At 41.5% G+C, this 27,634-nt stretch overlaps 2 protein-coding genes across 11 annotated transcripts in view; one reads left to right on the plus strand and one right to left on the minus strand.

Moving 5' to 3' along the window:
• The window catches only part of AAGAB (alpha and gamma adaptin binding protein), a 29,530-nt gene extending 24,648 nt beyond the window's left edge, over positions 1–4,882 (minus strand). Inside the window, exon 1 of one of the 2 annotated variants that reach the window (XM_073304428.1) lies at positions 4,773–4,882. In XM_073304428.1, coding sequence (XP_073160529.1) covers positions 4,773–4,845 — 73 coding nt within the window. In that variant the 5' untranslated portion in view covers positions 4,846–4,882. The remainder of the gene's footprint in view (positions 1–4,772) is intronic. The other variant, XM_073304429.1, reaches the window with a different exon arrangement.
• A 163-nt stretch (positions 4,883–5,045) lies between these two features.
• Positions 5,046–27,634, plus strand: part of IQCH (IQ motif containing H) — a 108,435-nt gene continuing 85,846 nt past the window's right edge. For 8 of the 9 annotated variants that reach the window (XR_012154108.1, XM_073304420.1, XM_073304422.1 and 5 more), the window contains exons 1-5: positions 5,046–5,266; positions 7,791–7,913; positions 8,290–8,387; positions 9,251–9,365; positions 16,055–16,174. Coding sequence is in view for 8 of the 9 variants with exons in the window: in XM_073304420.1 (XP_073160521.1) it covers positions 5,216–5,266; positions 7,791–7,913; positions 8,290–8,387; positions 9,251–9,365; positions 16,055–16,174 (507 nt within the window). In the remaining variant the exon portion in view is untranslated. Of the gene's footprint in view, positions 5,267–7,790; positions 7,914–8,289; positions 8,388–9,250; positions 9,366–16,054; positions 16,175–16,332; positions 16,444–27,634 lie in introns of those variants that run through there. The other variant, XM_073304427.1, reaches the window with a different exon arrangement.

Consider the following 27,634-nt stretch of genomic DNA (forward strand, 5'->3'; position numbering starts at 1 on the left):
TATGCTACTAGCAGTTCTCATATTCTGTGTCTTGAGAGCCACCTGGTGGAAAGCAACTATAAGAAATACTTCCTGTGTAACTTTCAGGGGGTAAGAACTTTTCAGGAATACATTTAAGAATCCCTTTTCTGAAAGAAAGAGAGAACCACCAAGCACCAGGGATTAGCTGTACAGCTACCTACCTGGTCCACCAGAGTGTTTAAAGTTTGATCTGAGTGAGTAGACAGTGTTTGGAGTGGTAATATTATGATTTTGCAAGACTGTTTCAGATAACTAAATACATCTAAGGTGCAGGTGCCCATCCTGTGCTATGACATAATGTAACACACAATACAACAGTCATAATGTAGTAAACTATGAAGGGCTGCTCACTGCATCTTGAAACAAAAATATATCCTCCAGCATATACACTAAAAAACCCATAGTGCTCACAACACATCCCTCAAGCCACACCCCCAAAAAAGGTTGAGGGAGTGGGGAGAAGAGCTTTGCAACAGGACTGAAAGTTTAGAACAAACCTAGGTTCTAGAAGACCACAGGGGAAGTGAGTTCCAAAGTAGCTGCAGTTCAAATCATTTAGGACTTTATTGGTTAATACCCAATACCTTGATTTTTGACCCAGAAACCTACTGGAAGCCAGCACAGATCCTAGAGCACTGCAGAGTGTGTTCATGGTAGGACTCTTTGCTTAATAAGAGGGCACCACATCCTTCTTTAGTTTCAGCTTCCAAGTGGTCTTGATGCATAGCCCATCACAGGTTTCAGAGTAGCAGCCGTGTTAGTCTGTATTCGCAAAAAGAAAAGGAGTACTTGTGGCACGTTAGAGACTAACCAATTTATTTGAGCATATGAAGTGAGCTGTAGCTCACAAAAGCTTATACTCAAATAACTTTGTTAGTCTCTAAGGTGCCACAAGTACTCCTGTTCTTTTAGCCCATCACAGTAATCCAATGTCAAAGTAACAAAAAGTGATGGATAATGGTGATAAGGTCCCTGCATCTGAAAGGAAAGGCTCAGATTTGACAAAAAAAGATACTATCTGGGTCTCAAGGAGCAACACAGGACACCCGTTATATATGTGTGTGTGTTACAAATGGCAGTGCCACTCCCTTAGTGGGACTGCCACCATAAGGTTTTGTCTCTATAAGCAGGGTGCACTGATTTAACTAAATCAATTTAAAATTCATACCCTTTGGTTAAAATGATGCAGAGTGCCCAAATTCTGCGAACTCTACCAGTGTCTGTCTTCCTCCCAGTCTTGTCTTGATTGAGTGGCAGCCATCTAGCCCTCATCCAAATGCCAACCTCAGATAGCCCCTGGGTTGTTTGTTCCACTATTCCAGTTGGGTCATGTGATTTACTTTCATATACAGAACAGCAATTTAAGTTGTTGCTTTTTTAAATGTCACTATTTTACTATCTCCATTCAATCTCTCTCTCTGTGAGTTGCCGCCGTAAGTGCTATAAGCAACTTAATTTGATGATTGAAAATAAGACTAAGAATCTGCTTTGGCATTCAAAAGCAATGGAAGTCTAAATGTTTCAAAGAGGTTACTGTTTTTAAAAAGTCAAATCTGGTTTATTTGAGTCACTTATAAGTTCTGACTTCCATAACTCTCAAACAACAAGTTCTTCCAATCCTATTTTCCATCATCAGGTAATCAAGATATCACCACCCTGTCTTATTTTAACTCCTTTAGGTTTCTCTCTGACACTTAGAGCACAAAACTGTGAGGCTGTACAAAAAACACAGAATTCCCTACAACTTTCCCACAAACAAGCAGCTACAAACAACTACCCAGGGGTAAGATTTCCCAAAATTTTCTCCTGGTACTGAACTAACATGCAGACTGAATCAGAACTTCCATGGTTTAAGTTACAACCTTAAAGTTGACCAGTTGCTTTGATGTGATTGCCTTTACTTAAACATCTGTACTGCCATTCAAGTCCCACCTGAAGTTGTAAACATTTTGAAAGTGAATTATTTAATCAGTTACTTGTCTTTTAGTATGCATGTAATTTATCTGACAGCTCTGACTATTCTTTAGGACCCATAGCTGTGCCAATTATTTCACATTTATAGATGAATGATAAACCATGACAATGAACTATTAAACCAAAGCTTCTTTCTGAGCAGATTACCAATCCCTGGAGTCATATCATGCAAAAAGGCAAATTAGCTCCTTGCACTGAACATTCTCTGGTTTCAGAGTAACAGCCGTGTTAGTCTGTATTCGCAAAGAGAAAAGGAGTACTTGTGGCACCTTAGAGACTAACCAATTTATTTGAGCATAAGCTTTCGCGAGCTACAGCTCACTTCATCGGATGCATACTGTGGAAACTGCAGAAGACATTATATACACAGAGACAGATTGATAGAGCCAGAAGAGTTCCCAGAAGTCACCTACTACAGGACAGGCCTAACAATGAAATAACAGAACGCCACTAGCCATCACCTTCAGCCCCCAACTAAAACCCCTCCAACACATTATTAAGGATCTACAACCTATCCTGAAGGATGACCCAACACTCTCACAAATCTTGGGAGACAGGCCAGTCCTTGCCTACAGACAGCCCCCCAACCTGAAGCAAACACTCACCAACAACCACATACCACACAACAGAACCACTAACCCAGGAACCTATCCTTGCAACAAAGCCCGTTGCCAACTGTGCCCACATATCTATTCAGGGGACACCATCACAGGGCCTAATAACATCAGCCACACTATCAGAGGCTCGTTCACCTGCACATCCACCAATGTGATATATGCCATCATGTGCCAGCAATGCCCCTCTGCCATGTACATTGGTCAAACTGGACAGTCTCTACGTCAAAGAATAAATGGACACAAATCAGATGTCAAGAATTATAACATTCATAAGACAGTCGGAGAACACTTCAATCTCTCTGGTCACGCAATCACAGACATGAAGGTCGCTATCTTAAAACAAAAAAACTTCAAATCCAGACTCCAGCGAGAAACTGCTGAATTGGAATTCATTTGCAAATTGGATACTATTAATTTAGGCTTAAATAGAGACTGGGAGTGGCTAAGTCATTATGCAAGGTAGCCTATTTCCCCTTGTTTTTTCCTACCACCTCCCCCCCCACCCAGGCGTTCTGGTTAAACTTGGATTTATGCTGGAAATGGCCCACCTTGATTATCATGCACATTGTAACGAGAGTGGTCAGTTTGGATGAGCTATTACCAGCAGGAGAGTGAGTTTGTGTGTGTATGGGGGTGGGGGGTGAGAAAACCTGGATTTGTGCTGGAAATGGCCCAACTTGATTATCATACACATTGTAAGGAGAGTGATCACTTTGATAAGCTATTACCAGCAGGAGAGTGGAGTGGGAGCAGGTACGGTTTCATGGTCTCTGTGTATATAATGTCTTCTGCAGTTTCCACAGTATGCATCTGATGAAGTGAGCTGTAGCTCACGAAAGCTTATGCTCAAATAAATTGGTTAGTCTCTAAGATGCCACAAGTACTCCTTTTCTTTTTTTGAATATTCTCTGCAATTTTTCCTGACTGCCAGGCATGTGATCCAAATCACTTTTTCAGACCATATGAATGCTATTCCTCATCCTCCAAGAAGTCAAAAGCACTACTGCATGCTACAGATTCTCTCTGGGCCAAATACATGGAAATTTTAAAAATGTCATGGAATATTTGAGTGAGGGGAGAAAAGCAGTGGGAAGAAGAGATTTTTCCATTCCTCTAGTTTTTGGTGTTGCTAAAACAAATCTAAGTTGGAGTTATAAACAAAAAGAAGTCACTTGTTAAGGAGCACCCCTGCCTAAAAAGCATGACCACAGATAAACTGCAGACTTTGGAAATAGCAGAATGCTGGAGAACTGTGCCCTTTTCTTCTCCCCTCTAAGAGGAATTTGATCTTAGAACTACCTGAGTTCATCAACTAAACAAACACAAGTTTATTTTTCTAAGGTACTTCATGGAAGGTCACACTGTCTGATTTCATCATTTGGGGTTTACTCAGACTGTTCTCTGCAAATTTTAGCTATTCCTGGCTATTGGTCCTTTCTTTTACAAAAGTTTGTCTTAATCCCCAGGAGAATGTCAAACGTCAACGCTTAAACTATTTGATCTGGCACAGGCTTTCACAGAAAGCTACTTCCCCTCATCTGTGTGAATCAGATTGTGATCATTTCAGGCAGGTCCCAGAGCGACGAGGCAGCTGCTCCTTGGCCTGGAGGGCACTCACCTGAAGGGTACAGGGTAAAATCCTACCCCTTTCCCAGCTATAAAATCCCCATGAGAGTTTGCTCCGTGCCACAGCATCTAGGGTCAATAACATGCTTAAGCCACCAAGGTCAAACATTTCCGGGCCTGCTGTGACCGATGCCCTCAGGCAGAGGTTACAATGCTTGACTGAAAGGCACGTGGAGACGCTGAGCGTGTCCCTGGGCAGCGGAAAAGATCACGCCCCGCACCACGGCAGGGTGCACCTGTACTGCAATGACGCCCCAAAGTCGGTTCCGTTTTCACCCCGGCACTTCCACCTGCCCGCCCCGCAACTTCAGCCGGGCCCGTCCGAGGTCCGGCCCGGCGGCTGCTTCCTCGCGCCAACAGCCCCGCTGAGGCGGCTGGTGCCCGACTGCGGCAGAGGCGCGGGAGCGCGGGAGCGCGGGAACCCCCCCACGCCGTGCGTCACGGGGGCCGACCCGACCCGACCCAGCACGCGGGGGACCGTTGGGTCAGCCGGGGGAGGGGCAGAGCTCTGACCCCCCCCCCAGGGTTACTCACTTTTAACCAGCTCCTCCCCGGCAAAGCCGGCAGCGCAGCTGGTTATCAGCGCACAGGGTCCCTCCACCGCCATCGCTCCCCCCACCCCGGCCGCCCGGTGCTTCCGCTTCCGCCCCAAAGGCCCGCCCCTTCCGGCCTGGTGAATGGTACCCTCCGGGCCGGGCAAGCGGCAGCTTGGAGCAGTGAATGACCGTCGCCGTGGAGGGGGTGGCCCAGGCGGGAGGGGCGGGGTGTCGCTGGTAGGGGCAGCCCGCGTGGGGGAGGTGCCCAGAAGGCAGAAAGTTCCCTCCCGCACCAGTCACATGGAATGTTCCTCCCCCGGCAGGGGATGGTACGGTCCGGCCAGCGCGTCCCGTTGCTAGGGCACGGTCACGTGCACCCTCATGCCCCCGGAGCGGGGCGCGGGAGCTGGAGCGCTGGGCGCCGATTAATCGGAAGCTGCCATGGCCGATGTAGTCGGGACGGGAGAGGAAATAGGAGCCATTTTGGTCCAGGTAGGTCACAACGGACCGATTCCCCCCGCCCCGCACAGAGGTCTCGGGGGGGGGGGGTTCAGCTGCCCCCCTTCCCAGGAGCCTTTGCGCCTTTGCCCCAGGCCAAACTCCCATGAGCCTCTGAGGGGCCAGCCAGCCAGTCTCCCCCCGCCCGCCCCGGGCCGGGGACTGGGAGGCCGGATGGGTCATGGCTGGGGGGCAGCGCTGAATGGAGGGTCGAGGGCGGTTGACACTGGGGCAGGCAGCCAGGCCCCCCATGGCGGCTGGGCAGGGGGTTCCCCTGGGTGAGGAGCTAGGGGTGGTGCCGAGCCTGAGCTCGGTAGCTGTGTGGGTGGGCACCACAGCTCGAGGAAGCCCCGAGCCCCCGGTGGTGGGAGGGTGGCACCACTGAATGGCAGGTGGATGGTGAGGTTAGGGCCGGGGGCCTCAAACTTCATCGCACCGTGACCCCATCCTGATCACAAAAATTACTACACATCACCAGGAGGGGGGACTGAGCCTGCCCGAGACCTGCCATCCTGGGGATTGGGGGAGCTAAAGCCGAAGGGCTTCAGCCCCAGGAGGGGGGCCTGTAACCTGAGCCCTGCCACCCAGGGCTGAAGCCCTCAAACGAAGCATAAATTAGAAAGTAGTAAGCTGTTGTTTCTATTGGAAAGAAATCAGTCATAGTAAATAAAACTTTCTACAAGCTGTAGGTGGTAACAGTTGCTCTATAATTTAGGTTGTAATATAGTTTAATGCATATCCTTCACGGATCCCAAAGACTTTACAGACTGAGGATACGATCTGCTCAAATTGAAGTAAATTTAAAACTTCTACTGATTGCAGTGCAGGTAGGCTATTCAGATGGGTGAAAGGAAGTGCAGAGAGATTAAGGAGATCACCCCAATGACCCACTGAGTTGATGGTAGCACTGGCAATGCTGTTGGTGAGGCATATTCAATCAAACCTGGGCCCCACTGCAAAATAGTTTGATTGGACTCTAGACTGAAAGGTACAAGAGCTAGTTTACAACCTTATCCATGTCATCTTCCCAAGCTGATCTCCTGTAATGGCTGGGCATGGGAAGGGGAGACAGTAGGGAATGTATTCACAAATGGTCTGTTTATGGAAAGAAATACTGGCACAGTGGATGATGATTTGCTGGTAAACTGGAGGTAAGGATCTGTGATATAGTCTGGACAAAGGAGTCTGGGGCGGAGGGGGGGGGGGGGATTCTGGTATCCCCGGGGATTCAAATTTGAATTACTTCACAAAGCCACTTGTACTCTAAACTCTGTGGCACAGGAATACGTGTAGAAAATATCACCTAGAATTTCAAACTGTCTCTGATTGGATGGGGTTGCCTGTGGCCTCAGGTTTAGGAACATTATCTGAACTGGTGCTAACTTAGAACTCAAAGTCCTAACTCAGTAGGGGGATGGTATCCTGCCCATGTAGAGGGAGTGAGTTGATTTAATAAGTCTTTTCCATTTCTGATTACTTTGATCCAGTACAGTTCCTCAAGTGTTATTTTTCCCTTTGTGAATAGAAAATAAAATGCACTTATCTGTGGTGGCTGCACTAGCTAGCATTCAGCTTCTAGTTGAAATTCAAGGGGCTGGTTAGCCAGGTTTCAGAGGAGGGGATGTGGGCCTTGCTGTGAATAATGGGATGGGGGTCTGTGGCCCAGTGGGGAGTGAGGAAAATGGTTGTCCTTCAGACACATAAAATATAGGGGGAAATTTTTTCTTTTTCTCCTTAAAGGCTAAGATTCTACTTCTGTGAGGTGGCAGGGTGAAAGGAAAGCACCTTGAGTCACGAATGTCTCAGCAAGTTGGCTGTGGTACTTGCACACAGAGGAGGGAAGGTGGATGGTCTGGGGAAACTTAATTATATAAATGTGTTTTATAATGTGTAGGAATATATATAAATCATATGTGTATATATAACAATGTATGTATCATTGACATTTTGCTTTTATGTTATCTGTATAATTATTGTTTGTCTGTCTTGTCTATTTAGATTTATAAGTTCGGGCAAAGACTGTCTCTTCCTAAACATTAGTAAAGTTCTTAGCATAATGGGGCCTTGAATCTAGTTGGGATCTTTTAGTGTTCCCACAGTACAAATAATCATAATCAGTGACAAAGACCTATGTGATCTTGATGTACGCTACTTCAGTGAATGCCTCTGCCTTTCAAAACTTTTGCAGCACGTGCATGCCTCCAGAACTGTGCCAAGAGTGACGCTTGAATGGAATGGGGTCAGGGCCCCACTTGGTAGCAGGCCCTCACTTCTGAAGCTCGCTCTCTCAGGTGGCATTGTAAGATGTTGTCCAGGTTTTTGCACTAGCTGTCAGCTTCAGAAGTCCTTGGCAAGATTTCTCTGTGTCTCCTGTAAAATTGCAGGGCTGCAGGGGCTCACGAGGGTATTTGTGTCCTCTATTTAGGAAATGTTTTTGCTTTGAATTGAAACCATGTGAAGTACGCCATATGTTATCGTGATATGTGTGCATTATTGGTATAACAACATAATTTTGTAGGTTCAAGAAGACCTTCACCAGCTTAAGGACAAACTGACAAGCATCAACCTTGAACAACATGGAGAGGGTGTGGATGTTCACGTTCTTGAAACAGCCATTGAAAGAACTGAAATTGGGCTGAGAGTAAGTAGATCCACAGTTCAAACGGAACAGGAAGAACTTGCCAATAGTGAAGTATGTGTCAGTAATTCATTGTAAATACATGGGTCTAAATAGTTGCCTCTGTCTGTATTTCATTTCTGAATAGCAAGCAACAAGATGCACCAAGCATTGTATCTCAAAGCCATGATTGCACTTTTTGGATGGTCAAAGTCAACAGGCCTTGTGGCTTATGAAGTTATCCAAGATGTGCTATAATTACTCATAAATGTCCAGCCTGTCATTCCTTTTCAAGTAATTACAAGAGCCAGAATGTTAAGTTAATTGATCCAAGTGAATACGCTGAGTGTCCCTAACTCCTCTGTAATAATCTAAACTTGATTTTTTTTTTCTCTAACAGAAACATGCTGAGGATTATTTAAATGCCATAAATAGAAGTGTGTTGACTATTCCCTATACTGATGAAAAAGAAAGATACTCAGAACAGCACCCCAAATGGTAAGGAAAAATGGAAATTATTTTATTGTGGAAACTAATACAAGTAAATACTGTGAAACAGGGATTGGCAACCTTTGGCCCACAGACCGCCAGGGTAAGCCCTTGGTGGGCTGGGCCGGTTTGTTTACCTCCCACGTCTGCAGGTTCGGCCAATTGCGGCTCCCACTGACGGCCGCTGCAGGCCAATGGGGGTCGCAGGAAGCAGTGGTCAGCACATCCCTCGGCCCGTGCCATTTCCTGCAGCCCCCATTGGCCTGGAGCAGTGAACTGCAGCCAGTGGGAGCTGCGATCCAGACGCGGCAGGTAAACAAACCGGCCCGGCCTGCCAGGGGGCTTACCCTGGCGGGCCACAGGCCAAAGGTTGCCGATCCCTGCTGTAAAAAGTTAACTTTCACATTCAAGTGGGGCACCCAAATAGTGGAATTTATATATTCCTACCAATGGAGGGAAACAGGAAAAAAACTTTATAATGTCAGACTCCTCTAAAAGGAATGGAAGCAGCTGAGTATTTAATCCATCAGTTGAAACACTTAACCTGGCTGAGGTTAATAGATAAGTGCTCTCTTCTAATTCCAGAATCACATGTCTGGAGAAATACCTTGCATTGTTAAAATTGTATTGATTCATGGATTGCTCTTCTGTATTACATAAAATATTGAAGAACAATATAAAAACAAAATGCAGTTCCAAATAGGTATCTCAAGCTTTTCTGCTGACTCATATAACTGCTATTTTTTCTGTTTTGTTACACATGAATTTTAGTAAAACTACAGTTGCCAACCAGATGGAGGCAGTACAAGAAGTATAGGTAAAACAAGAGCAAGTCTTGTAACTTTTATTATTTCTGTTTCTTTCTAAACCAGGAGGCTTCCTATTGGTGCTGCTCAGAAGCAGTTTATTTTTCCACGGGTGCCTGTTAAACCTCTGATTACCCAGCCGTGTGGCAGATCAGCAGCACGTATTTCTCCAGGTTCGCAGGTCTGAAATAACTTATTACTACTTTGACAAATAGACCCAAAGTAAATATTGTAGACTTACTGTAAGGGTCAAAAAGCTTACCAAGAATGCCCTGGGTCTGAGTGTGTTAAATATATGAAATTGCTTAGCAAATACTCCTGTAATTTACATTCTCTTAGCCCTCCTGTTCCAAATGCCACACAGAGTCACTTTAAGCCAGCATGGCCATTTGGTAGCTCAGGGTTTTAGAAAATTCTCAGAAGAATGAGCGCTCCTCAGAGATGGGAGGCCCTTTTCCTGTCTTCAGAGCAAGGCAGAGGACTTCAAAACTCTCAGGGAATCCTTTAAAAAGAGGCTTTTCAAGGCCAAGAAAAAGCCTGCCGCCTGTTTTCCTTTTCACAATGACATCAAAGAGATTGTGGCAGCTTAGAGACTAACCAATTTATTTGAGCATAAGCCTTCGTGAGCTACAGCTCACTTCATCGGATGCATTCACGAAAGCTTATGCTCAAATAAATTGGTTAGTCTCTAAGGTGCCACAAGTACTCCTTTTCTTTTTGTGAATACAGACTAACACTGCTGCTACTCTGAAACCTATCAAAGAGATTGTTAGGGAATCCTGGAACAAGTTAGCTGCTTGTTCTGCTGTAAGCAGAGGTGAAAGTAAGCCGGTACGCCCTGGTACAGCGTACCGGCAAGAGCCGATGCACCATACTGGGGCAGTTTAAAGGGCTTGGGGCTCCCAGCGGTGGCTGGAGCCCCAGGCTCTTTAAATTGCCTCCAGAGCCCCGCCGCTGGAACCCTGGGGTAGCGGCTGAAGGGCTCCGGGGGCTATTTAAAGGGCTGGGGCGGTAGAAGCAGGGGAGACCTGGGCCCTTTAAATAGCCCCTAGAGCCCTAGGGTAGGGGCGGGGCTTTTGGGGCTATTTAAAGGGCCGGGGCTCCAGCTGCCTATGCCGCTCCGGTCCTTTAAATAGCCGCTGGAGCCCCGCCGCTTCCCCAGGGCTCCGGCAGCTATTTAAAGGACCAGGGTGGTAGAAGCAGGGGAGTTGCGGGCCCTTTAAATAGCTCCCAGAGCGCTGGGGTAGCGGGGGCTCCAGCAGCCTCTGCAGCTCTGGTCCTTTAAATAGCCACTGGAGCTCCGCCACTTCCCCAGGGTTTCGGGGGCTATTTAAAGGGCCTGCGGCTCCCCTGCCTCTACCTGGGAAAGTGGTGGGGCTCCAGCGGCTATTTAAAGGATTGGGGCGGCAGCTGGAGCCCTGCCGCTTCCCTAGGGCTCCGGCGGCTATTTAAAGGGCCAGGGCGGTAGAAGAGGAGAGCCCTGGGCCCTTTAAATAGCCCCCAGAGCCTCTGGCTGCTGCTGCTGCTACCCAGGTGGTGGTGGGGGGGGGGGCTGGCTCTGACCCCCTCAACCCCACCCCTTCCACCCTAGGCCCCATCCTTCCAGGGCCAGAGTTGGCCCCAGCGTACCAATAAGTCACTTGACTTACTTTCACCCATGGCTGTAAGGCTTCAGTCCTGTAGGCATGTGCTTAACTTTACTGCTGAAAGTTGAAATCAATGGCACTAATGTTAAGCATATGTATAAGTGTTTGGAGGATTGGGGCCTAAAATGGTGCCTCTTTTTTACTTAAGAGATGCCAAACAAGCCCTGGGAACTCTTCTATGCATATTCATAGTGATTACCTTTTCAGAAAAGTCAGCTCTCCCAATGAAAATATGATATTTGGCTGTTTTTTACAAGCAGAAATTTTGATTTTTTTTTCAGAAGTTATGTTTTTTTGAAAAATTTTGATTAAAATTTTTGTTTTATTCTGAGTTGTCAATTTTGATTGGTCAGTTTAGTCAGACAGTGATAATTTTAAAAAAATTATTTTGAAAAAAAAAAGAAATTTAAAAAATTCAGTGCCAAATTCGAAAAATAAAATTTCTATCAGAATGAAGTATCTCTGAAATTTTCACAAATTTTAAAAATGTTTTTTGATAAGCTCTAGTCAGCATTGGGACCATTGGCTGAATAGTATCCTTTAGGCTATCCCCTAGTTATCTGGTATAATCCAGAGTTCTCAGGCTATTTTGAATTAGTTTTTTAAATTAGGGAAGCATCAAATGGGCTGAGAGAGGGCTGTTGGTAGGAGGAGCTCTGTTGGATGCCAGAACCCTAACAACAAGGTAGGGAACAAGGCAACTTGCAGGAATGAACCAAGGATCAGCAGCCCAGATTTCATACTGCTGGATCCCTCTGCAGAAAATCAATTTATAAATTAAGACTAAAATTTCCCTTGTCACTGTAAATTGAGGAAATTTGATCTAGAAATCTTAAAGAAACAATGAATGTGGAACTCTGACCCCCTGTTTGAAGAGGGATTGTTCAGATTACAACCGCTCTTTAATTCTCCTGGTTTCTTTCTGTTTTGAGATGCAACCTTAACATTACTTTAATATGTCTCTGTGCACTAAAATCCCATCATTTACACTTTAAAAAGAATGTAAACTTTACACTTCTCTGGGGTTCTGTTGAACAGAACACCCACAAGACCATGCAATCTGGAATGGAAAAAAAGTGCTGATGCAGAAAATGGTTTTTAGAATCTTTTGGAAACAAAATACAGTTTCCTAGAAAATGTTCAAGCACTCTGCTGTATAAAGACACGTGTCATGAAAAATTATCAAAGGCCAACTAGTGTATAGTCGGAGTATAATCCGTGGTCTTTCAACTGTTACATGCACGGGTGAACTTAATATAGAGCAGGACACACACTACACCCTACCATGACTTTCCCTTGAGGGGGTTTGGAGCCCCATTGTCCTTCCATTTCTGATATCTGTGACATCTGCTTAAAAATGCATATCCACGGACACACAAGATAGCCCTAATTTCCCATTATGAAGTAAATGACAAACAGTGCTGTTTTGCCAGCTGTTCTACATGCATGGCATGCTAACATAAAAGCTTTTATTATTAAATAGTTGTGAAATCCAGCTGGGAAATTACCACCTATAATTCCCCACTTTCTGTCTTTTAAACTAGGTAATCCCCAGTTGCAACTATAAACTGTTTTTCCACATTAAAAACAATGTAAGGTGAACAGTTATCAGTTGTTAAGGGTACTTAAGCATCTACAGGCTTAGTTTATTTAACCTGTTGGTTAGAGAAATCAAGTTTCAAATATAGATTTTAGATTCAGAGAGAAAAAAATAGTTCATATAGCATTATCTCTGTGGTTTGTGGTCAGTAGCCCGCTGCATGATGGTAGATATGGAGCGTAAGTTGTGTCTGCAGTAGTTAGCAGAAAACAAGATTACAATCAAATTAACATAGACTATATTTCATATACAGATTGTTAGAATTCTTGCCATATGCCAGATAGGCTGGCCACAGATGTGCTAGTATACTCTTGAAATTATTATTTACATGCAGGTACAGTATTTCTGAATCATAGCAACAGCAGGATGAGATTGTGCTAGCCCAGATAATATGGAAAATCAGGATGATCATTCTTGCTTGTTGTAATTGGGTTTGTTCTTCCAGGGAAGCCTCAGAGACTTACACATACATCTCCCACTAGGATTAATTGGGATTGTCTCTTAAATCCCCTGCACAGCAATGATAGTAAAGACCTTAGTGTCTCTATAGCTGGGTAGTTCAAACTTATTTAGAGAATCTGCTGGGTTGGAAAGACCTGAACTGATCCGTTTGATTTTCTTTTCAAAAACTGTTTTACCTGTGGCGTCCTAAAGACGTAATATGGGTTCCCTGTTCTCTCATTAGTATGAATGGGAGTTACAAAGGTAAATGAAGAAAATAGACTCTATAATACTGTCAACTAGGTGCAAGCTGTTGATTGTTAGGGATAAGAATTGGTTTAAAGTAGACAAATATACTTTTTGTTTCAAAGACTAATATGGTATAGTCAAAAAGAAAAAGAGTACTTGTGGCACCTTAGAGACTAACCAATTTATTTGAGCATGAGCTTTCGTGAGCTACAGCTCACTTCATCGGATGCATACCGTGGAAACTGCAGAAGACATTATATACACGCAGAGACCATGAAACAATACCTCCTCACACAATAGATAAGCTATTATCATCAGGACAGTGGGGTGTGAGGAGGTATTGTTTCATGGTCTCTGCGTGTATATAATGTCTTCTGCAGTTTCCACGGTATGCATCAGATGAAGTGAGCTGTAGCTCACGAAAGCTCATGCTCTAATAAATTGGTTAGTCTCTAAGGTGCCACAAGTACTCCTTTTCTTTTTGCGAATACAGACTAACACGGCTGTTGCTCTGAAACATGGTATAGCCAGTTTACAGGGTGGAGTTCACCCCTGGATAGTGGGCCATGCACCACTTAAATCCTCAAAAATAAGCCTTATGTGGTGGACAGGATTGGTTGGCCCTCTATATGGGCTGAATTTCACCCAGTATGAAATGACATTTGTACTGAAGTAGAATGAGACTTGATTGTAACATACAAACTATACAGTTCTGTGGATAGTGAACCAGTATGTAGAAGGGAGAAATACACAGAACCTCCAGTAGTACGGAGTCCTTTAGCAGCTGATCCACCGCCTGATGGCACAGGTACACACATCTACACTGCTCTGGGTTGTCCCTTTTCATTTATCTGTTAGTGGTGAGGCCTACATGGTACTTCCCAGTTATCCTGACCAGAGCCAGTGACACCAGGTGGGATGCCCCATCTTTTCCCTATTGGCTCCTTCCCTTGGCTCCTGTTGTGTCCCAATTACCCCAAAGGCACTCTTTGAGCATCTTCCATTTCTCTGGCCAGTTTAAAAGTGACTGTGGCACACATCGCCCATGATTTTTCTAACTAAAACTGGAATAAGTCCTGTACAGTACGTTTGCAGGGATTACCACTAGATTATTTGCTTGTTGTACGTATGTAACATGCCAGTTGCCCTGTCCATCACATCCCCTTCTTGTTGTGCACTGTGATAATAGAAGCTGGAGATACAGATGATAGAAGTTACAGAGAAATAGACTGGATGATCTAATAGCTCTATCTCCCTGCAAATGTAAGATTGTTCCCAAAAGTACATTTACATTTAGAAAGTAGCTTTTGTCAGCTTTCTTTCTTAAGCATTTCATTTCTCATTATCCTGAGTGGAATTTGCCACTGGGAGATTTATCAGTTTACTGTCAGCCTGTGACTAGGGAGTTTACATTGTGAGTTGTCTCTTGTTTTTAATTGAAAAGGTCTTCAGAAAGAACTATTGCAAATTTCTTTCCAACCCTTGTTTAATAGCACAAGCAGTTTGCTTGTTGTATAGTGATGTGGTGTGGTAATAAAATAAATACTGTACCACAAAATCATTGTTGAGGTGAAAAATGAACTTTCTGCCTGTATGCAGCCATCTAGGTAAAAGAGCAATTTGTGTAGATAATAACTTTTGTTTCTGTAAACCAAAGTTTGACAATCACATGTGATATGTTTGCTTGTAATTACTTTCAAAAGAAGAGGATACAAAGGTCAGATAAATTAAAACATGTTTAGTTCTTCAATAAATAAAACAAATAGAAGATTGCAATTAGTTTAAGAGATCATTTTGAAGGTATATATAAATCTTATATCTAGATTTATTTTGTTTTTCAAAAATTGACACACCCATCAAGAGAATAAGCACACACATCAAGGAGAAAATAGATCCTTGTGGCCAAAAATCCTGGCTTATTTTCTGTCCTGAACTGAATTTATTTACTTACTCTCAAGTACCTATTCATTCAAGACTGATCCTGCACCCACCGAAATTAATAGGAAGACTCCTAGCGAGGGAAGAGAGGGTGGGGAGAATTGAACCAATTTTGAGTTTCAAGCTGTATTTTAATCCTTGCCTCTAAGTTTCTTTGCTTTCTATATGGTAATTTATTTCAATATATTTTCTGTTCAGCTACAGAAACTCAAGTGTTGCTTATGCCTGTAACTGATCTTAGAATTAGATGTTTGCTGTGTCTCTTGCATACCTTTTACTAAATCCGAGTATAGATTTATCGTGTAAAGATGTAGCTAGAATCCGTTATGGTGCTTGCAAACCTAGTTTGGAGTTTACCTTTGGTGACCCTGATAGAAAAGTGTCCAACTTAACAGAGTGAGACTTAAACTTGCCTGTTTAGCCGTAGTACATACAGAGTTCACTGGCTAAATCTTTCACTTGGATGGTGACAGGTAAATCCCAGGCTGGATTTTTAGTCCCATCCTCCTCACTGGAATTTTTAATTTTTTAAAATTAGGAATGTTTTCTTTTGGCAAAATAGAGTAGATGTTCATTTGTAGATTCAATGATAGAAACTACAGGCAACCTACATCACTCAAATGGATCAAACTTAATGTATAATTTTCCTGAAATTTAACTAATGTATGAGGTGTAGCTCTAGAACTTTCAGGACATGTTAAATAAGTAGATCCAACAGAGTTTGGTGGAATTATATCTGTGAATAGTTATTTTGACTTCTTCTGTATTAATTATCAAGTAATCTAATCACAAAAACATTTTTTCATTATTTGTACAGTTCAGTGGATTGTTGAATAACATTAATCAAATTATTTGAAATTTTCTCCCCATTTATTGATGAATTTATTCATGAGCAATGTTTTTCATTATTCAATCACTCTTGTTTTTAAACATTTTAGTTTATGTAGTAAATATATTTTGAGAATATGCATAGTATTTTTTATGTCTTTGTTTCAGCACAAGCTTGCAATGAATGTGAAAATCATGTATGATCCAGGCGACACCAGTAATAGAGTTCTTTTAAAACAGAACTATGGAATCAGCTTGCCACTTATTAATAAGAGAAAATCAGTTCCTGTAAGTAAGTTGTTTCAGTGCCCTTTTTATCATTTTTGACCTTATTTTTAGTTTAGGCTTTCATATTATAACGTTTTACATAAGTATATCTTGCCTTTCTCTCTCTCTCTCTCTCTCTCTCTCTTTTTTTTTTTGTTTGGATACTTCGTAAGTATTACTAAGATCATTTTAACAGAAAAGCAATGCTGTCAAATACAATACTACAGCGGCACCGTGTTTAAAGGCCTTGATCCTGCAAAGACTTAAGCATGTGCTTATCTTTACACACGGTGAGTAGTGAGTAGTCCAATTAAAGTCTGTGAGTAAAGTTAAACATGCATACAATCCTTTGCAAGTTTGGGGCTGATGGGATTTTGGGCCTGCTCCAAAGTGCATTGAAGGAAATGGAAAGACTCTGGTTTTAGTGGATTTTGGATCAGTTCCTTTGTTGTTAAGGAACTTTGAAGGAATAAACTCTATTTTCAAGCTTCTGAGAGCATAATATAAAAAATGAGTTTTAAAAAAAATATGAAAAATACACATACAGCACTTGACATTTTGGTGCTATATTCTTCACTGACATTTTTTTCAAAAGTAACCCTAACAATAAAATACTGTAATTCCAGAAATAAGTGTCAGGGAACTAACAAAGAGCGGCTCTCTTATTTAAACTAGGGAATCAAAGAATCTTAAACATCCATATCTTGATGAAGTCTAAAGTTTGCAATAAAGAGAGAAACCCAGAAATACAACAAACTAATTATATAGACTTGTATGTTTTAGAAAAATTCTTAGAGTAATATTATAGTTTTCTTCACATAAATTGCTATCAAATCTTCTCTCCCTGTCGTCGTCCCCCCCCTTTTTTTTTTTTTTGGTTTTGGTCCCTGCTGCTGCCTGATTGTGTACTTCCAATTCCAAATGAGGTGTGTGGTTGACTGGTCAATTCGTAACTCTGAGGTTCTACTGTAGTTATAATTCAGAGCTGTAAAATTATAGTACATAGAGTACCCATTCAAAACACTTCTGTTTAGCTGATGACCTTTCAAACATCAACAAATCAAATGCCTACTGTATTTCATAACTTTGTTACTAAGAAAGAAAAAAGATAGCAAGATCACACTTCATACATGTCAATAATACATGTATTCTTCAAGAATACATGTGATCATACATGACAAGAATACATGTCAAGAATACATTACCTGTGGGATGCAAAATGCCACCTCAGATACACTTAGTTGTATAAATGACATCACCTCGATACTAGGATGATAGTGTCTTTGAAATATTTAAAATAGATTCTTTGGAATGTTTTGGAAGACTAGAATTCTCTTCAATATTGTTTACTTCTCCGTATGTGAGATTGAGTTTTTGTAATATGGCCATTATTCTAAATAATCTTTCAGCTCCTCTACATACTGTGTTGTTATGTTTGGACACCAAATACAAAACAATTAGGTTTATGTCATCCTTGTAGAACAAAATTCTCTATTCCATGCTCAGTCGGGCTATATTTGACAAGCTTGCTTTCTTCACAGGAAACATATATTGGGGAAGAGGGAGAGAGAGAAAAGGTATCAGCTACAATGTCATTGCCTCTGTTGAAGAGGAGAGGCTTGTGAAAACAGATGTATTGACTATACACAGAATTTGTATTACATATTAGACACATTAGACTTTGAGCTCTGTTAAACAATTTGGATAGGGCTCAAGATGACTACCTAGGTCTTTGTTTTCTCAGAGCATGGTTTCAAAGTAACTAATCCCTCCCATCTAATTTGTGTAACTCGAGCAACATACATTATCAACAACTTTCTTTCCGTTTTTGAAGTGTTCTGTTTATCCAAGATAGTTCTGTGTATGCTGAGCTGCAGAGGCTCTGAGATTTCATTTTCAATGGGCTTGATTCAGCTCCCATTGAGGATAATAGAAAGATTCTTCAGTGGAAGTTGTGTTAGACCCAGAGACTGTTTACTCCATCTCTATAGACAGGAAGAAAAAAAAAATAAAGTAAAACCACTTTGACCAGCTGGGTACAAGCACCTCGCTACTGCCACGCTAAAACCTACCCTGTTATTGGATGAAAATGGACATTTTGAAAAGAAGTGGCACAACTGTGTGAGACTAAAGTTTGACTGACAAATTTCTGCACCTCCACCACTGTCCTTCTTTTTAAATATATGAATAAGCATTAACAAGGTATTTTCCACCAGTGTTGTTTTTATATTTAATATGCACAGACTTATTCCAAAGATCAATTACTCTCATAATTTCAATTCAGTGATGTGGACCACAGGGAAGCACATGCCCAGTGATCTAATCCGAAACACTCTTTTACAATTTAATTTATGTAATAGAAGCATTATGCAGCAAGCCCTGTGCCATACGCAGCATTCTAGGGTGTTTGGTTTTAAACAACATAAACAGCATCTGTGAATGGCACAGTTGTGGGCTGACACTTATAAAAAATGATTTTTGAACGCCGTTGCCCAGACTAAGAGGTGATTTGTCTAACCCTGTGATATAGAGTTAATTAGAAAAAAACATCATGGCTAATGGCATTTTAAAACCACTCAAAAACAGAGGAATATTATTCTGCTGCAGAGAGTCATGTGTTTTACCACTTTCACTGAAACATGTACTGATCAGTGAAAACTTCTTAATGTTGACTTAAATTACAAATTTTAGTCTAAATTAGGGAAGCTATTTGATACATACTAACAATTGCTAAGAAACTGTAGGTAGCATATGGTTTTATATATAAAAACATGGCAGGGAGGTGGAATAACCAAACAGATATTTTCCATCTTCAACTTCTATAATTCTTCAATAGCACTACTTAACCAGTAGCCTTTTAAAAGTTTTTTTTTGTTTTTTTTTAAAATCTCAGGACGTACTTTGTTTTATAAATTTTTTAGAAGATGTTTCAGTTGCTGTTGAAACCGAATGCCAACAATTTGAAAGCATGAGGATTTTCATGGATTTTTTTCAAAATAGGCCTCAGAGGGTATGTCTGCACTGCAATAAAAGACCTGTGGCATGGCTATGGCTGGCCCAGGTTCAGCTGACTTGGGCTTGCAAAGCTATAACATTGCAGCGTAGGTGTTTGGGATCGGGCTGGTTCAAGCCCCGCGAGCCCAAGTCAGCTGACCCAGGCTCTGAGATTTTGTGCCATGAATTTCTTATCACAGAATACCCAGACCCCTAGAGTGGGATTGTGGTTGCAATGTTATCCGTAAGTGTCAACTATAGTGAAACAAGTTACGACTGCTGCTCCATAATTAAATTAAGATATATAATTATGGAGCTGGGACTGAAACCATGATCCTCTAATTTTAAAAATAAAAGTCTCTCTACCATTTCAGCTACAGAAAGACCTCGATTAGAAAAACCCTTATTCTCTCTCAGATGTAATCAGTCAATAGAGGGCAACATGCCTGTACACACACACTTCCTGAACTTGCTCCCACTGAGGTTGATGGCAAAAGAACTCCTATTAAAATAATTGGGAGCTGAATTTGGACCAAAAGTATCCACAGCAAAAAATTTTGCTTAATTGTAACCTATATTCTTCAAAGATAGCCAGCATCTGAGTATGCAAGGAAAGTTAACCATCTGGAACGTTTGAAGTGCTATTAACAAACTGGTTTTGAGGTAAAAGGAGACAAAAGTTATTCGACAAATCAATTTCAAATCAGGATATAATTTTTTGTCGTGACCTGTAACTTAAAAACAGTTTGACAGATCTTCTTCAAACCCTGGAACCATTGTTCTTTGAAAGAAGAGTGAATGTGGCAACTTTCCAAGTCAGTAGCTGATCTTGGATTTTTATGATGAAAGCTGAGTGCAAGCTTTACCTGTGGAGCAGCTACTGCCTCGCCATAGTTTTGTCATTATGTTTCCTCAACTTCTATTTGTCTGATCAGCGTTAGCACTTTTCCTCTATCATAACATTCCATACATATCGAAAACCAACTAAAGAATAGAGTCCCATTTAAAACAAAAGAGGTATTTTGGGCATCACATTATTTGCTGAGTACATTCTGGGCAACCAACGAAAAATGATGAGGCGATAACCATTAAAAATAGACACTTCCCATGGAGAATCTAGCAAAACAAAATGGTGATCTGAATTGCTGCAAAAATAACTCTGACTAACTGCTGTGACCTAAAAGAGATTCACAACTATACTTTGGGTTTTCCTAGGATCGCTGTGCTGCTATAGAATTATACTGGCACTTTGGTCCCAGTTTCCATCTAAATAAATATATAATGTAATGTAAACTTAGAACCTTTTAATTTATTCATGAGGTATAATTTAATACTTTGATTTCTCTTTTTTATAAGTCACATCATATTCATTGTTTTACACTAACTTCCTCCAATTGCAGCAGTATCCATCACCGTTTCATTATTCACTCTTTTCCGTGTGTTTGTGTGTTGATGCTAATCTTATACTCTCTCACTAAAAGCATATATATTTCCATAATTATAAAGTAATGCTAAGTGTGGCAATTCTGTTAATTTCAAATTATTAGAAGGACAAGCAGAAGAAAGAAAGGAACAAAAGACCTCAAAACCCAGTTGTATTTTAAGTCCATGCATATGACAACAATTACAGTCAAAACATAATTTGGCATTGGTAGCAGAATTAGATTTAAACAAATTGATTTTACATGACAGTAATTCCAAATGAGCTTGTTGGATTTGTAAACCATACTAAGAAGCACATGAATTGTTGCCTCTAAAAATAAAAAAGAGAATAATTGGTGAGATGGAGTTAACTTAACAGATGACTACAGTCAGCATCCTTTCAACCTAGAAATGGGAATGTGAAGGTCACCCCCATCTCAGATGACAAACAGAGAACATTTTGTTGGTAAACAAATTAATCTTTTGAAAGGTCACCATTTGTTTTAAGTTTTTATCCAGTTCTTGTCATCTGGAATCAGAGATTGACTGTCATTTTGCTAGGCAGGGTGCAGTCGGAGCCACCGAAGCTGCTTCTGTACATATCAGCATTCCTTGAGAAAACTCAGTGCCTGATTGCGATGCTATGGGCTGCTGGTTTACAGCTGTCTCCGGACATGAATGGAGGCCCACCCCTGAATTCCAATAAGATGGGCCTGCATATTCTGCTTGGTGTAAGCTGGCCCTTTGCCCACAAGTAAAATGTATTGTAGTTCAAGCCAGCAATTATCTCTCTTACTTCCTTCTGTGCTGCTTCTGTTCTCTTTTTCAAAAAACAGATGTGGTATTCACTGAAGTTCTGCATCTATTCTCTTTCACACCTGCTATGGCAGAATTTTGACAGAGGTAGATTTTGGGAAAGCTAGTAGTAAGCCATCAGCTATCGTTTCTTTGATAATAGTTTAAAGGAACAGTGCTGATTTTTCAAGTAAAGGGAGTTCAGAGCTATCTCTTTAGAGGACCCAAAGGAAATTCAGAATAGATCTGCTATATTATTATGAAGAAGCCCTGGCAGTTCCATATTTAAGGTTGTGTTGGGCTGTCCACGTAAAACAGAGTTTATATCACCCTGTATACATAAAAGCTCCTGTTTATCATCACCCACAGTCTATACTAGAGTGTGTACGTTAGAATAAGAAGGGCAAACTTGAATGTTTGAGATAATTTTCAAACCCTGAAAACTCAGAATTTCAGCAGACAAACCCCTTAAAAAATCATTTATTTCTGACGTTTTTACAAAGACAATCATACTTTTTTGAGCACTTATCACATTACAATGGCTCTACTGAATTCAGTGCGAGTTTGGATTCCACATGCCACTTCATGGTGAATAGAGGAGAAGAATGAGGTCATTTGAAAACAGTTTTTAAAAATATTAAGATTATTTGGCTTGTTTGTCAGAATGGCTTTTTTTTTTTTTTTTAAATCATGGAGGCTGGTGGAACACTGCAGCTTCACCTTCTATTCTCCAATGCTATGCCTCTAGCTCCATTGCTTAGCACATACATATTCACACAGAAAAACTTGTGAGCTTAGAGGCTAAGTTATTAAGACTGTACATCCTAACTGTGCAAACCATACAAAAAAAATCTGGGGAAATAGGTAGTTACTTCACTCAGCACCCTATCATGAGTTTTTCCACAGTTTGAATTAACTTCATTCCATCATTCACAGCCCACATATCCTCCACCCTCCTCCTGAACAGCCAGCAGGTCCCTTTGATCACCAACCATGTATATTCATGTGTTTTGATTATTAATATAGAATTTCTATGGTTTCATAAATTACATCCTATGTGCCTTAGAATAGGTGTACATATGTATATGAGGTCTGGTGTCAGATTGCAAATGGTGGCTGCAAAATATGTTTTTCTGTAATGTTTAGGCAAATGTGTGTGAATGGGTGACCCGCGGTGTTAGTGATTGCTGTTAATTTGTAATGAGGAAGTTACAGTATGGGGTGGGGTTAATAACTTTTTTTTTTTTTTTAAATTACATGGAAAATTAAATTGTCCTTCGAAGAATTACTGGACCTGATTCTTCACTCCACTAGTGTAAAACTGGTGCAACAGAGTGGAGAGTCAGGCCCATTGTGACAAGTATGGAGGCAAAATTCACAATCAAAGTCTCTACTTGCATTCCTCCGTAAAAGTCAGTAGATTTACACCAGTAGATAATTTGACTCTTAATCATTACACTGTGAAACAGACAGATTTTAGGTGTGCTTCAAGTGCGGATTTCAATGCAGCCTTAACTATCACGTCACTACAGAGACGTGTCTGTCTCTCTCTCTCTCTCTCACTAAATATGGCTGTGTTTTTAACAAAGGAAATAGTGATGGGAAAATTCTTGCTGCATTAAAACAAGTATTCCATTTAAAATGAAGCAAAGAATAAATACCATATAGAGTGAGACAGCTGTATCCACAAGAGAAACACACTTTTAAAAGGCAAATAGAATTGTTTTTCTCATGTTTTTCTCATGGTTAATTATACTCAGAAGTGCTTGAGATGAAAAAGTACTTTTGCGACACACTCCAGGCACATTATACAGAGCAAATCTTAGTCTGCACTACAAATGAAGTGCTCGCTGCTAGCCTTTGAAAGTACTTTAAAAGCACTCATCACAAGCAAGCACACTGTCTGCTGACTCCATAAAAATATACTTGCTGAATCATAATATTTGTAACATGCTTTACTAGAAGATATTACTCCTGGAGGAACATCTCTTAAATTCTAATCAACTCTTTTAAACAGTTTAGGGCTCAATTATAGCTCTTCTAAGCCTGAGTTGTGTTGTGGACAGAGGAGGTGAACTACCAAAAGTTATTAGGCCAGATTCTTTGCTGCCTGGTCATTTAGACCTGTGCAACCAGGGTGTAAAACATGCACAAAGAGTTTTGAGTAGTCATTTACAACGTGCAAGGTAGTGAAGAATAAGGCACATTATACCATTGAAAGCATTCCACGGGACTTGGGGGAGCATGGGAAGGAGTGTCACTTACTTGCCTGTAGAACAGGTGTAACCAATGCTTTTACAGACCTCCCTTCCCCGGTCCAACCATAGAGGTTTGCAGGACACATGGTGCCCTTGCCCAAGAATATCCTCTCTAGAAGCATCAGCCAGCCATCTACTTCTATTTGCATTCCCCAGCACTGGAAGTCGCTGTACCTTCTTTCCCTCTCATGCACCTACATCATGGGAGACATTATTTAGCCCTCCAAATGTAATTAAAACCCACAATTCTGACCATCTCTGTATATGTTCCTTCTTTATCCTGTTAAGCTTGTGTATGTTGAGGGGCTAATTGTTCTATAGAATGCCTCTCTTCCCAAGACCAGTTTAATAAACAAGCCAAGCTCTTTGGGGGGCCTCCTTTTATGTGTACGTCTAGCACATTTTGGATGCTACTGCCATACAAATAATAAATAATACTGATTGTGGGTAACTAGATGACACAGTGAATTAGTACAGTCACTTTTTAACTCTGGAGAAACTCCACTGAAAGCTTGTTTGAAGCATGAAATCATACAGCACTGAATAATAATATAAACAATGAATGATGGCAATAGTAAATTGCACATGGACACTTTCTTCGGTATGGATTATCTTTCTATTAATTAATTGTATGTTTATTTTTTAAACAGGCCAAAAGTCAGTTAAAGGAAAATAACTAATGCCTTAAAATACACTTGCACGTTCTGCCTTCACTTGCTTCTGGGCAGCCCGATTGAAGTCACATGGAATTAATTACAGGGGAGAGCATTTGAAGCAAAGAGCATAACCCAGTTCTATAAGCAGAACTGTCTTTGTGGTGAAGAGAGGCTGTGATGGAAAAGCAAGAGGGTTAGTAAAAAAGAGGAGGTGTGCGGGGCTGGATAGAATTTTCCTGATTAAGAATTCTGGGTCAGTTCAGCTCAGCTCAGGTTGTCCGGATATAACAACTTCATTGCAGTGGCGTTGCACAATGTAAATGGGAGCCTAAATCACCCTACTGTTCAAAATACAGAGTTACATCTGCCCTGTTAGTTGACAGCTGCCTTTTACTTTACAGAAATTTAATTCCACCTACCTGCTTCCTTGCCTTACTCCTCAATTTCCTCCTCCTCCAGAAACAAATCTAGGCTTCTCTTGAACTCATACTCTCTGCTTCAATTGCTTTCCTTTGTAGCTTATTCCATACATTTATTGACACACACATGGTGCACACTGCTGCCTATCATGAAAAATCTACTAGGATTTAAACTGAGGGTAAATCTGGCCAGCAGTAAAATCAATGCTGCTTTACAGATACAGCACAAAATTGCAATGGTCTGAAAAGAGAGCTGCTTTTTAATTAAATCCCATTCTTTTAGTATATACTTTATTGTGTCCCCACGTGCAGGGAAACAAAACCACTCACTGCTGGCAAGATTTAAATATAGGGAGTGGGGAGCATAGGTGTGTCCCTTTTTTGCTCAGTATTAACCCATTTATAATCCTGGCTGGTGTAAAGTTAATCTTTGCCACATTTCTCATTGTTTTACTCTTGGAATATAATGACGTAAAGATTCATGCCTCTCGTTCCTTTAGAGTGTAATGTTTCATAATAGCCGCAACCAAAAATGTGCATCTGTTACTGCCCTAAAAAATCTTTACTGTAATGAAGCATGTGTGCAATTCAGCCTTCTTGGTGTCTGCCATCGGCAATGCTATGTATGAATTAGGGTGGAGAAATTATAAATTGGATATTTCAATCTCTCTCCATTTCCCAGTTAGAAATATGAACAGATCTTCAAAAACGGCCTATCCTTTTTTATAACATTGATTAATTTTGTTGTTATTTTGTGTTACAGTAGTGCCCAAATCAAGGCCAGGGCCTCATTGTACGAAGTGCCATACACAATAATAATAATTATTATTAACACTTAGCTCTTATAACACTATTCGGCAGTAGAGCCAAAAGTGCTTTACAAAGAACATAAGTATCATTATCCCCACTTTACAGGTTGTCTAGGCAACCTTAATTCTGGCATTTCGTAACTTTTGAGGGCTTGACTGTACTATCTGAATACTGTTCTTTTAATGCAATTTTGTATGTGTGTGTAATTTCCTAAGCTTTTAAAAAAACAAACTGAAAAATCAGAAACTCTATCATGTGGCATCATATTGACACCCACATGGTTCAGCAGCAGGTTTGGAACGTTTAATTCCACCACACAGATCTCTGCCACTTGAGGTAATGGAGTCTTGATGGCAGTAGTACATTATCATACTCTGTGTGGACCAGCACCGTGATGGGTTGGGTGGGGTGGGGTGTTGGGACACTTAGCCAGTGGATTTCACAGGCCTTTGCTGACATCAGAGGAATGGTGAGACTCAGGACTCTGAGGTTTCATTCCAGCTCTGGAGGGCCGTGTTCTCTAGTGGACACAGGCTCTTCTGCCTGTTTTCCCCCAAACTTGACCCCCTTCTTACCCTGATCCTCCAACCTGTCCCACTCTTATCCCTTCCCCACATCTTCCTCCTAGTCCCAGTCCCATTCTCCTCACCTAGCCAGTCCCAGTTTCTACTCTTCAGGCTTCTCATCTCAGTCCCAAACTCTTTGTCCAGCAAATGCTAATCTCACCCCTCTGGAATCCCTGGCCCAGTCTCCCCCACTTCCAGGCTCCTTGTGCATCCATTTCCAGTTCCTCTCTAGTCTCCCAGCTCTTTGTCCCCAGTCTCCTTGCTCAGCCAGCCCCAATCTTCCTTCAGCCTCATCTCCTCAAACAATGTCAGTCTCCCTCCACCCCACATGGCTCCAACCCATGCATTTACCTCCCTGGTTGAATGTCCCAGTCTCCCCCCATCTCCCATTCCCAGTCTCCTTGCCCAGCCAGTTGATCTACCTCTGCACTTGAACTCCTAGTCCCACTGTCCCTCTCTGCTTGACACCCTTCAGTCCTATCTTCACCCCCCTGACCACCCAGCTCCTTGTCCTAATCTACTTCCCTAACTCCCTTTGCAAGTCTGGCTCTTGTCCCTTCTGCGTTCAAATCGGATAGCTTCCTCCTCCATGCTGCCTGGGCCCAGCAGGAAAGTCATTGGCAACACTGGAGAGAGACAGGCTCCCTGCTTCCATCCAGATCTGACACAGCCCATAGCAGCCCAGAGCTGCTATTGCAGGGAAACTCCTGCTTAGCCCCTGACTGCAGCATGCCCAGTGTGGATGGAATCTTTGGAGAATGTAGCTGCTGAAATCTAAGAAATCTCTTTTGAGCATATGTAAACTGTGATTTTTCAAGGCTTATAACTTGGCCAAATTTTGGTAGATTTTCACAGGGATAGCAAAAGGGCACTGAAACAAAGATCAGCTTCCTGATAAATGTCAAGTCCCTTCTCAGAAATATAGGAGCACTAGAGCTTTTCAAAGAAAAGGACACCAGAATTTTTCAGCATGGGCAAAACCGTGTATTTTCCCATAGCCTTGTCCTAAGAAATGGCTGAATCATTTTGGCAGAAATTTTCCAGAAAAGTTCAACCTGAAGCAGGCACTCACTATGCATGGAAAATTTCAGCCCAACTGGTGAAAGTCTGGCAAAGTTATAAGCAACTGAAAAAAATGTTATGTAATAGAAAATGTTGAGCAACCTGAATAATAAGTGGGCTATCTGCCTTGCCTCTGATAAAACATTGGAAGTCTTTTCTGGTCACTTGTCTAACCATTATCAGTGAGCAGTTTACCGGAGGCTTCACGGTAGTAGTTAGTTTTAAGGAGGACAGGATTATGACCTTGCAAACAGTAGAATAATTGACTCTGAAGAACAGATTTTCAGCACTGTCCTCCAGTTTTATGTGTGAAATGAATTGGGTGAGAAACAAATGTTCTTTGCCTTCAAATAGCCATTTCTATGTGCAGCTCGGTTAGTTGAACATTCACTGGGCTGAAAATGTGTCCCTAAATGTTCTTGTTTTGGATTTGGCCCCCTTTACTTCTGTCCTTCACAAAAGCTCCATATCATACAACCCTGCTCTCTACACATGAGGA

The sequence above is a fragment of the Lepidochelys kempii genome, chromosome 10 (genome assembly GCF_965140265.1).
Source record: "Lepidochelys kempii isolate rLepKem1 chromosome 10, rLepKem1.hap2, whole genome shotgun sequence".
Classification (NCBI taxonomy): domain Eukaryota; kingdom Metazoa; phylum Chordata; order Testudines; family Cheloniidae; genus Lepidochelys; species Lepidochelys kempii.